The sequence below is a fragment of the Camelus ferus genome, chromosome 10 (assembly GCF_009834535.1).
Source record: "Camelus ferus isolate YT-003-E chromosome 10, BCGSAC_Cfer_1.0, whole genome shotgun sequence".
Taxonomy (NCBI): Eukaryota; Metazoa; Chordata; class Mammalia; order Artiodactyla; family Camelidae; genus Camelus; species Camelus ferus.
In genome coordinates this window covers 63850465-63862350 of record NC_045705.1, presented here as the reverse complement: position 1 = coordinate 63862350, position 11886 = coordinate 63850465, and the positions used below count along the sequence as shown (strand labels likewise).

General features: G+C 49.3%; 1 protein-coding gene across 1 annotated transcript; it reads left to right on the top strand.

Moving 5' to 3' along the window:
• Positions 1-679: 679 nt before the first annotated feature.
• NXF1 (nuclear RNA export factor 1) lies at positions 680-11815 on the top strand. Its single transcript, XM_032489609.1, has 21 exons — positions 680-836; positions 3228-3411; positions 3634-3787; positions 4909-4992; positions 5100-5204; positions 5328-5408; positions 5524-5593; positions 5724-5812; positions 5935-6042; positions 6226-6335; positions 8138-8174; positions 8472-8540; positions 8629-8684; positions 8816-8923; positions 9041-9099; positions 9209-9324; positions 9438-9480; positions 10046-10118; positions 10611-10793; positions 11298-11358; positions 11467-11815. The coding sequence occupies exons 1-21, from the start codon at positions 809-811 to the stop codon at positions 11503-11505; spliced, it is 1857 nt and encodes a 618-aa protein (XP_032345500.1). The 5' UTR covers positions 680-808; the 3' UTR covers positions 11506-11815.
• Positions 11816-11886: the final 71 nt, after the last annotated feature.

The window sequence follows — 11886 nt, the reverse complement described above, 5'->3', positions numbered from 1 at the left end:
CCCATGATGTGGGTTTAGCACAACATATCAGTGGTGGGTGGGGAGATTTGTGAAGACAGCTAAAGTCTGACAAATTCAGTTTCTTTAATTTGACCTAGCAACTCTTCTTGGGGGGAATGCATAGAATGGAAATCAATTTATTTCACAAATATTTGTTGAGTTCTACTACGTGCTAGGCTTGGTACTGAGCCAGGTGCCGGAGGAAAAAAAGCAATGCTTTTGTTAAGTTCGTGCTCTCTTGGAGGTTAGGTTCTAGTTTTGTTTTATTTTGTAGGCGAGGATAGCGAGGCATAGATCTCTACAGGTGGCAAAGGGCTGAGCTGAGACTTAAGCCCTTGGCTGGATCCCCCTAGGAGTCTATGAGCTGTCACTCGCGCTCCGAGGCCCTACTCTCCCATTCCTCGGAAGCCCTTCGCGTGGCCCCTCTTCCCTGTTCCTCTCCGAGTCCTGTGCTGCAACAACCAGCTCTATGCTTCAGCACGATCCCTGAAAGTGCTGGCCTAGCAGGGCTGATGGATGAAAGCAGGAGCGGGGCGAACCCGCGGGAACCCTTGGCTTCCAGAGCTCAGGTCCTGGGCGGGGCGTGCTGCACCAAGTCCCGCCCCTAGCGCGTCTGCTCGTCGACTGCGCACGCGCATCGCCCAGCGGCTCCGCCTATCGCCGTGGGACGTCGGCGGCGCGCGACGTGCTCGCCCCATAAATGCGGTGGAGCTGAAAGTAGGAACACTTCGGCCCGGGTCGTCAGGGGTTCGGACGTTTGGCTGTGTCGCGCCCCGCGACAGAGCCCGCCCCTGCTTCTCGCTGTGCCATGGCGGACGAGGGGAAGTCGTACAACGGTCAGTGTCGGCCCTCGGGTCGGGGAGCGGGGCGATCTGGGGCCCGACTGGGCAACGCCGGCCTAGGCCGCAGCGCCGGGGCGTGAGGCCGCGAGGGGCTCGGTGTCCGCGGGGAGCGGCGATGGCGCGGCGCGGGCCCGGGGCTAGGCAGCCCGGGGGCCTGGCTGAACTCGAGGGTGGGTGACCGCCCGAGTTGTTGACTCCGGAATCGTGGCGTTGCGAGCATCTGCGTCTCGGAGCGGGTGGCTCGGTGGGAGGGTGACGAGATTCCTTTGAACTTTGTGGGTGGTTGATGCCTGTCAGTTCAGTTTGGCAGCCCAACTCTTTAATGTGAGTCAGTTCCCTGCTCTTGGGCTGCCTGTGCCCTATTTTCTACCGCGCGTCCAAGCAGGTCTTGCCCCCTCCCCCACCCCCGCGGCTTTGGCTTAATATTTTAGATCTGCACACCAACTCGATGTATCCAGAGTCGTGGTTATGAGCAGGACAGCTAAGGTTTCAATCCTGAGTTGGCTATGCCAAGTTTGAGTGAGTTAAACACTTAGGCCTCATTTTCCACTCCGTTAATGACGGTAGAAGCAGTTCCTATCTCCTAAGGTTGTCTCCGTATGTGTGTTTGTGTGTGTGTATGTTAAAACAAGATCGTTTGTGTCAAGTGTCTGGAGCATAGTGCCTGGCACTGGAGAAAGTTCTCAGTGAATGTTAGCTGTGCCTTCTATTCATTTTTTTATTGAGGTTCATTGTTTGCAGAGTACTACGCATTAGGCAGACCTTTTGGGGAAGTCATGGATCTTTTTTAAGAAGCCGTTCCTACGTGCCAGGATTCAGAGGGTCATATTCCTGGAGAGCACTTGAGGACCCTTCATGTGAAGCACCCTAGCTGCCACTAGAACCTGAATTCAGGAGTTGACTCTTGAGTTAAAAGGCATTTCTGTCCAAGGAGACAAAGAGCTCCCTCCCTAAACTTCAGAGTGGCAATTTGAGAACAAGACTTTTAAAAGACCTTAAATTGGTCATATTTGTAACTAATGTTTGTACTGTATAAAGGCTATTATTCTTTACTGAAAGTTAATGCAATCATTGTGATTGGTTTCCCGAGATATGAGGCAGGTCACCTCGGAGTTAAGTAGATTTGGGGGAGCCGACAAAAACCAGATTTCAGGTGACTTTCAGGGGGTCAGGGTTGTGTCTGGTTACACTTGGATCACTCACACTTCCACCTTCACTTCAGAGTGGCAGTTTGAGAACAAGACTTTTTTTTAAATTATTTTTTTAGTTGAAGTAAGGTTGGTTTACAATATATTAGTTTTAGGTGTAAGCATAGAGATTCAGTATTTTTATAGATTAAACACCATAAAAAGTTACTACAAAATAGTGGGTTTCATTCCCTGTGCTGTACAATATATCCTTGTTGCTTGTCTGTTTTATACTAATAGTCTTTATCTCTTAATCCCATGACTTTAGCTTGCCCTTCTCCCCCTTCCCACTCTCTACTGGTACCACTAGTTTGTGTTCTATATCTGTGAATTTCTGTTTTGTTAGGTACATTTGTTTTATTTTTTAGATTCCACATACAAGTGATATTGTACAGTATTTGTCTTTGACTTATTTTACTGAGTGTAATATTCTCCAAGTCCATGAATGTTGTTGCAAATGTCAAGATTTCATTCTTTTTAATGGCTGAGTAGTATTCCATTGTATACATATACCACATCTTTTTTTATCCATTCATTTGTTGACGGACACTTGGGTTGCTTCCATATCTTCTGCTGCTGTAAATAGTATTGCTATGAACATTGGGATGCATGTAAGTTTTTAAATTAGTATTTTCATTTTCTCTGGATATATAACCAGGAGTGGAATTGGTGGATCATATGATAGTTCTATTTTTAGTTTTTTGAGGAGAGAACAAAACTTTTAAAAGAAGCCCTGACATTTGCACTGGACAGGCAAAAGAAGTATTATTTACTGAAAGATGATGTAATCATTGTGATTGGTTTTTCCAGGGTGTCAGTGATCTAATTTTGAGTGGGGTTGAGTAGATTTGGGAGGCTGAGAGAAAGCAGATTTCAGGTGATTTTAGGGGGTCTGAGTTGTGTCCCGTTACACTTGTAACACTCATGCTTCCACATTCTGCTTCTCCTCTCTGTACCTCCAGTTTCTGCTTCATTTTTCTAAAGACTTATACACAGTTTTCTAATAATTTTTCCCTGATGCTGCCATCTCACAGAGAGCATTCTGTTTCTGGACAGGTAGGGGAGTTTGCGTGGAGGCAGCGTCTCTAGTGATTGTGTATCTCATCTGATAGTTCAGGGTGCAGGATACTGTGGTTGCCAAGCAGGGTAGTTGAACCAATGATGTATTTTCTGATCTGTGTTCTGTTTCCAACCGCAGAGCACTATGATCGAGTTACTTTCCCTCAAAGAAGAAAGAAAGGCCGGGGCCCTTTCCGGTGGAAGTATGGCGAGGGGAACCGGAGGTCTGGACGAGGGGGTTCTGGCATTCGGTCTTCCCGCCTTGAGGAAGATGACAGAGACGTGGCAATGAGTGACGCCCAGGATACTCCCCGAGTACGATAGTAAGTAACCAGTTGGTCTGGTTTGAATGTAGCGACTCATTCATTTATGTAGCCCTCTTACTGTCCATGTCATTTCTCTTCCCACCTGGAAGAGGGAGAAATGTCAGGACTAGCTTAATGTTTGAACAGTCTTAGTTATGGTCTTGAGTGACAACAGCACAGGAAGGTCTTTGAGAAGACATCCTAACCTTCATGAATGTTTTATTCTCTCGTTGCCCACAGCAACCCCTATAGCGCACGACCCAACCGTCGGGGTGAAAGCTGGCATGATCGAGACCGCATTCACGTCACTGTGCGGAGTGATAGAGCTCCTCCAGAGAAGGGAGGGGCCGGCACCAGCCTCGACGGGACCTCAAAGAACTGGTTTAAGATTACAGTGAGTAATTTGGGGCTATTATAAATAAAGCTGCTGTGAACATTCTTGCACGTGTTTTGGTGGATGCATGTGCTTGTTTCTCTTGAATAAATGCTCTTTTGGGTCAAAGGTAGGCAAATATTTAGCTTTGATCAATACTGCCAAGCAGTTCCCCAGTATACACTCCCAACAGCAATATAGCAAAGTTCCAGTTGATCCACATCCTTGCCAATGCATTTTAATTTTTAGCGTTCTGCGGCATATGCAGTAAAATATAATAATGGCTCTGATTTGCATTTCCCAGGTGTCAAATGATATGTAGAACACTCTGTGTATTCTTATTGGTCCATTTAGATATGCTTTCTATGGCATGTCTTTTTCTTGCTGACTTGTTAGTTGTTTTATTTTTTTAAGATATTTTGAATACTAGTCTTTTGTTAGATAAACGTATTGTCAACATCTTCTCCCAGTCTAAGTCTTGTCTTTTCACTCTCTTGTGTATTTCAATGGACAAAAGTACAGAATTTCTGAAATATAATAAGTCCTAATTTATCAGTTGAAAAATAAAAGATTACAGTGAGTATCTTGGAAGGCAGATGGTGCAGGGGAGCTTGGGGCCTGGGTTCAGAGTGAAGGTGATTTTTTTTCACATTACAAAATCTGTCTTCTCAACTGTTGTCTCCACAGTCAGCTATCCATTCTTTCTTGTAAGAATCAGTATCTTAGAACACCCAAGAGTAGGTTCAGAAAAGAAGGGGGCAGGCAGTATGGGGAGGCCATCTAAAGGGGAATGTGATAACTGTGGTTGGGAAGTGGAATAACTCCGCCCGGTGTCTCCTCTCCATCTGACTCAAGTTGAGTGTGGAGGTGGGTCTCTTGAGTTCTCTGAGGGGCAGCAGTTTATAAATAACATCTTGGAACTTTTAGAATCAAATAATTTGATTCTTTCGAAGAATTGTAAGTATAAATGGACAAAAAGGAAGTTTAAGGAATTCATGTCTGGCTTGCCTAGAAATCCTTTAATTGATTCTTTCTTTAGAAAATCTTTTAAAGCTTGGTAGGTGATATTAAAGGAGCACTAGGGTGGGTCTGCTGTTCAGCCTTGTTACATGTTGTTGGCTTCTCTTCTTTCTCTTGTCCAGATTCCTTATGGCAGGAAATACGACAAGTCATGGCTCTTGAACATGATTCAGAGCAAGTGCAGTGTCCCTTTCACTCCCATTGAGGTAAGATAAGGCCCAAGTAGCCAGTGGGCACCACAGAAGGCAGAGGTACCACCTGGGCGGGGGGCTCTGGGCTCCAAATCTAATGCTCCTGTTTCCTCCTCTTGCAGTTTCACTATGAAAACACACGGGCCCAGTTTTTTGTTGAGGACGCCAGTACCGCCTCTGCATTAAAGGCTGTCAACTATAAGATTTTGGATCGGGAGAACCGCAGGGTGCGTGTAAAGGGCCTGGCTTGGCTGGGGTGGGGACTGGTGCTCAGGGCATGGACTGGGTCTTTGTCCTGGGGTCCAGGCGTCCCTAGTGTTCACCCTTGCCCATGTGTGTCTTCCCCGCAGATATCTATCATCATCAACTCCTCTCCTCCGCCCCACAGTGTGCAGAACGAACTGAAGCCAGAACAAGTAGAGCAGCTCAAGGTGAGGCAGGCTCCGCAGTGGGTACTTCCACCCCGGTCCTCCCAGCTCTCCACTCCGCACCCTCACCCCCACCCACAACCCCAGTGAGCACTGAACCCTTTTTCTTCCTCTGCAGCTGATCATGAGTAAACGATACGATGGCTCCCAACAAGCACTTGACCTCAAGGCCCTCCGTTCAGACCCAGGTACTGTCGGTAGCAGTAATATGTAGATAGATGGAGGCAGAGGAGGGGGCTCTGTCAGGCAAGGAGAGTTTGAGGGTGGTTTGGTACTGACGCTGGCCTGGCCCTCTCAGACTTCCTTTCCTTCCTGAAGATTTGGTGGCACAGAACATTGATGTTGTCTTAAATCGTCGAAGTTGTATGGCAGCAACCCTGCGAATCATCGAAGAGAACATCCCTGAGGTGAGGCCTTTGTCCCATTCGGAGGGGAAGCAGGGTGGGGTGGGTAGCCAAGGGTTGGGAGGCAGGGTTGTCTCTAATCCCCTTGCTGGTGGTGCTTCCTCTAAACTCTTCTCTCCCCACAGCTATTGTCCTTAAACTTGAGCAATAACAAGCTGTACAGACTGGATGACCTGTCCAGCATTGTGCAGAAAGCACCCAATCTAAAGATCCTGAATCTCTCTGGAAATGAGGTGAGATTGGGAGCCTGGTTGTGTTTGGAGTGGGGCAGGCAGAGGGTGGAGAGAGCTTGCCTGATGATGGCAAGAGACAAGGGAGGGCATTTTAGAGACGATGCCAGGGGTTGGGGGTGTGGGGATCTTGCTGGCTCTCTTTACCAGGGTCTCTTTCCTGCCTTTTCCTCCCATCCTTGGCAGCTAAAGTCCGAGCGGGAGTTGGACAAGATAAAAGGGCTGAAGCTGGAAGAGCTGTGGCTCGACGGAAACACCCTGTGCGACACCTTCCGAGACCAGTCCACCTACATCAGGTCAGTTGTAGCCTCTGTCTCCCCTCCTGGGGACCTTCACCCCCTGGGAGGCTGAGCTGATGCACCCTGACCAGTGCCCGTCTGCAGGAGATGTGCAGCCCTGAGCTGGAACCACCTGTCCTTGGGGAGGATCACGTGCTCTTCCCTTTCGTCTGTCGTGTCACCCAGCTTTGCCCCACATCTCCTTTCTTTCCTCACCTGACTGCCTGGTTGCTGGTTCTGTGGCCTTTTTCCTTCCTTCCTGAACACAGCCTTTTCTAGAATCTCCCAACCCTTTTGTTCCAAGAAGAGCATCTCCCCTTTTTTACCATGGCTAAGGGGTATCCCCATACATGGAGTTGCCTTGAGCCAAGAGCCTGGTTCCACGGGGCGGAGAAAGCCCTCCCTCCCTGGGAATTCATGCTGATGGGCCTTCCCTCCTCTGTCCGATGACGGCCCCGCTTGTCCTTTTGTCAAGAGGGGCTCTCTTCTCACAGTCTGCTTGTCCAAGGCTGTTGCCCAGGCTTTCCTGCCCGTGCTGAGGTTGAGGCCTCCTGGTGGCTGGTGCCATGCAGTCTGTCTCTCTCACCCAGTGCTGTGAGCTGGGCCCTCCAAAACCTGGGTTCCCTGAGACATGTGACCAGAGCCGGGGCCCCGCCAGTAGGCGAGGGAATCCCAAGGCAGGTGCTGGGCGTGGAGGCCATGGGGGCATAGGCTACCAAGGAGACAGAGAACTGACCCTCTCTGGGGGCGCTGCTCCTCCCTCACTCGCACACCTCACATCACCCTGCTTGGCCCCGGAGGATGGCTGGTTAGCCAGAGACGGGTAAGATTCCTCAGGGAAGGAACAACCTAAGACAGGCACAGTCGCAGAGGGGCCATCAGGAGAGAACTTGGGGGCCAACAGAGGTGGGGCACAGACCCTCACCCCCCCAACTTTGCAGGGGCCTGAACCCTCACCCCTTCTGAGGGAGGTCTCCTGCCCCCATGGCTGCTTTGCTTCCCACGCCCAGCTCAGATCGGGACCCAGGTAGCAGACAGACCTGGCCGGCAGCAACTGCCCTCTCACCACAGTAAGGATGTTTCCTGTCGCTGCCTTGGAGCACGGGGAAAGGGCAGCCGAAAGGAAGGGCTGTGTCAGGTGCCTTCTTCCCTTTGTTCTCCCTCTTCCTTCTAAATGCCTCTTTGCCTTGTAGTGCTTTCGCCTTTTCTTTGCTTTCTCTTTCCTTTTTCTCTCTACTCGCCTGCATCTCCCTCATCTCTCCTGTGCCTCCTCCTCTCCTACCTCTTCTCTCTTTCTCATCTCCTTTCCTTCCCTCTCGTCTTCCTGCCCTCCCTTGCCTCCCGAACCCTGCCTTGCTTGTCTCCCTGCCCCAACATCCTGTGCCATCCCTGTGGTGTGTTCTGGTCTTGGCCACGGCCAGACCTGGCAGAAGTGATGGATACCTGTTGAGGCAGCGGAGCCCCTGGGCTCCCACCCCATTCCCTCTTCCCGGGGCTGCACAGGTGAGTAGGTGGAAGGTAAGGGGGGCAGGGAGGGAAGGAAGTCCTGGCTTAAAGCCTGGGCTGGGAGCGCTGCTCCTGTGGCGCTCGGGGTCAGGCAGAGAGAAGAGAGAGTCGGCCTTCAAGGCAGACATTTCTGGGTGCCCCGGGTGTGGTGGGGAGTGGGGCTATTTTTCGTGGAGCTCAGAGGCTGGGGAAGAGTGAGAGGATGAGCAGGATGGGATAGGCTGTCCCTCGGGCATTGGTGTATTTGCTCCTAGAGCAGCCCAGGAGGCACGGTGGCTCTGAAACATCACTCACTTCTGTCCCGTTCTTGACAGCGCCATTCGTGAACGATTTCCCAAATTATTACGCCTGGTAAGTCCCTAACTTTTTTTATTCTCTTCTGAGGAACATAGTATCGCCTACCCTCAAAGTCTTGCCTCATGTATTTGTATGACCACTAATTTTAGGACACAGAGGACTTTGAGGATCTGAGAAAGACTATAGTTCTCTTTTCTAGAAAAATGCCTATAGCCAAAGAAAATTTGCATCTCTCAGGTTTCATGGATCCTTTCCATTTCTCTTTTACATTTGACCTCTGTCCCTCATCTTTTTACTCATCCAGCCCTTTTTCTCTGATTTACACTATCAACTTTCATTTCCCTACTGCAGGATGGCCACGAGTTACCCCCTCCAATTGCCTTTGATATTGATGCCCCCACGATGTTACCGCCCTGCAAGGTGAGTGGTGGGGAGGTGGGCACAGAGTTAGAAATAGTGTTGGGAGGAGAGTACAGCTTACATGGTCCTAATATCTGTTTGATTCCAGGGAAGCTATTTTGGAACAGAGACCCTGAAGAATCTGGTCCTGCACTTCTTGCAGCAGTAAGTGTCCCAGGGCCCCTGAGGCTGGGGAGCGGTGGGCCTGCCCCAGGACGGCTTACTCTTGGGAGCCATCAGTCCCTTTGTGGATACAGACCGTGGAGCTCAGACCTTCCCTTTTGGTTTCCCCGTAGGTACTATGCGGTTTATGACTCTGGAGACCGGCAGCGGCTCCTGGATGCCTACCATGATGGGGCCTGCTACTCCCTGAGCATTCCTTTCACCCCCCAGAACCCCGCCCGGTGAGTGTCACATCCCATAACCTGCCCAGGACCAGAGTTTCTCAACAAGTATAGGTCAGCACCTGCTAGCATCCACACTGCTCTGACCACTGCCTCCTTTTCCTCTCATTCCCCCAGAAGCAACTTGGCCGAGTACTTCAAGGATAGCAGAAATGTGAAGAAGCTTAAAGACCCTAGTAAGTGTGTGACGTGAGCAAAATAAGTTGGGAGAAGGAGATGGCATGGAATCAGTCTGGGCTCAGAGTGCATGGCATCTCCTAACCTTGAGTTCTCCTCTGTCCATAGCCCTGCGGTTCCGGCTACTGAAGCACACACGTCTCAACGTGGTGGCCTTCCTCAATGAGTTGCCCAAAACTCTGCACGACGTCAATTCCTTTGTGGTAGACATAAGCGCCCAGACAGTAAGCACCTAATTCTTCCCTGACAGAAGCCTGGAATGGGGAAGGGGCAGTTAAGAGGCAAGGGGCTCTGGCTGGGAGTCTGACAGTAACGCACACTGCTGCTTCTCTTTCAGAGCACATTGCTATGTTTTTCTGTCAACGGAGTCTTCAAGGAAGGTAAGGATTTTTGGAGTCCTGAGTTAGCAGAGTTCCCTCTCCCGGCTAGTCATTCTCAGCACTTTGGGCTTCCCAGCCACCTTCTCTTCTCTCTTCCTCCCCAACCTCCTTCTCCTAGTCTGCCCCTACGCCATCTTTATTTGGCCTACCCTCTCCACCCATCTTTCATGTCTGGGATATGGGAAAAGCCTGAGGATTAGAAAGACACAGACTTTGGAGTCAGGCAGGTCTGAGCTTCCATCCCAATCTTGGTCCTCGGTGTCTGTGGGCAATTTATGTCACCTCTGAGCCCGAGTCTTTATTTGTAAAAGGAAGGGGTTAGTAATAGCCATCTCGTAGTGGTGCTATGGGGAGTAAATGAAGTGACCTAGAAAGGCCTAGCACACACATCCTCTATTAGTGCGATAATAATGTTACTGTTACTGTCTCCCCGGCCCCTGTCACTCCTCCCCTGCTCTGCTTCCCTGTGCACACATAATCAACCCTGTCTACCCATTTAGGGATCTTTGTATCAAATAAGACCATGAGTGACTCTAAGGGGTTGTCACCATTGTTATCTCTGCAGTGGATGGAAAGTCTCGGGACTCTTTGCGAGCCTTTACCCGGACATTCGTTGCTGTTCCTGCCAGCAATTCAGGGTGAGTGTTGGACTTACCATATGGGGTCCCAGTCCCAATCCATGGCCACCAGTGTGAAAATGAGGGAGAGTGGAGCCAGTCCTTTGGGTATTTTCAGAACTTCAGAAAGGCAAGAGGGGATCGGAGGAGGCTCACACAGTGGTGAAGAGCTCTGGAGTCCATAGCCCACTGTCTGGGTTTTTCCTCCTGGCTCCACCACTTCTAGCTAAGGGCAAGTTTTCTCATCTGAAAATTGATTTAATGATATTCACATCCTAAGTCTTTTGTGAAGATGAATGAGGACTAAGAACTGTGGGTTGGGGGAGAATGTATAATTCTGGTGTGTTTGATAGATGATCCCATATACATGGAGTCCATGGGAAAGGGGGTAAATAACAAAGGCGCCTTCTGGGTATCGAAAGAATCTGAGTGTCAAGTGTCAGTGAGAGTAGGAATGATGTTGGGAGGATGAGGTTTTCTGTCTAGCTGTCTAAGGTGCTTTCTGTCCCCAAGGCTGTGCATCGTAAATGACGAGCTGTTTGTGCGGAACGCCAGCCCTGATGAGATCCAAAGAGCATTTGCCATGCCTGCTCCCACACCTTCCTCCAGCCCAGTGCCCACCCTCTCCCCAGAGCAGCAGGAGATGCTGCAGGCGTTCTCTACTCAGTCTGGCATGAACCTGGAGTGGTCCCAGAAGTGAGTACTGAGCATGTGTAGGAATAGGGGTAAACTGAGGGAGGGCTGGTAGTGAATAATGAATGCCCTTAAAATTTGTAAAGCAGGAACTTTGAACTTTTTTTATTGCTTAAAAAAAGTTCATACAAAAATTTTCCCTATGCAGAAATTAGCATAATTAAATGTAAAGCCAAAATGAAGTATCTTTTTTTTAATACTGTTCACTTACTTGTCAGTAAACATCTTACATCTTTTTCTATTTGTATAAAAATTACCTTAGCCTTGTTTCTATTAGCTACTTAATAGAAATAGATAGCAATTTAATATTTGTTTGTATTTGAAAGACCATTGATGAACATTAAGATCTTTACAAATTTTTCATTTGTATAAATAGTGCAAGAATGTATATAATTGTTGGCAGTCTCAGGCAAGTGTTTCCATAGACTGGATTTTAAAGTGGCACTTACTGATCAGGGTGACTGCATTTTGGTTCTAATGGGGGTGCCTGTTCTTGCCCTAATCCAGGTGCCTTCAGGACAACGACTGGGATTACACCAGATCTGCCCAGGCCTTTACTCATCTCAAGGTAAGGTTTGGGACTAGGTGGGAAAAGGGGATCTCCAGGCCTTCAAGAGGGGCCAGTAAGCTGGGGGCATAGCCACCTGACTCTACTGACCTTTTATTTTTCTCTAAGGCCAAGGGCGAGATCCCAGAAGTGGCGTTCATGAAGTGATCCATAGTCTTGCCCCAGAAAAAGACCTCTGTAAATAGCCCGTGAATATATTGATGTCTCCTTGTCATGGTTGTCTCCTCTCCGGCCCGAGGCCACCCTATGACTGTGACCGAGCCGAGGAGAGGGAGGGCTGCTGGATCCCTCTCCTCACCCGCCTTCTGGAAGACTTCCAGGAGATTGAGCCTCTCTGGTGCCAGGAAGCCAAAGCTTACTTTGTAGAACTGACACTAAACTACCCGAAGGACTTAGGTGCTTTGTGTACTTAACCCCAAGATCCTCCCTACTTTTTAAGATAAAGAGTGATGTTGTATTTTGTGTCAAGTGTGCTGGATTGCTTTAGCCTTGCCCCTTCCGCCAGCAAGGGCGGGGACAGAGTCCCAG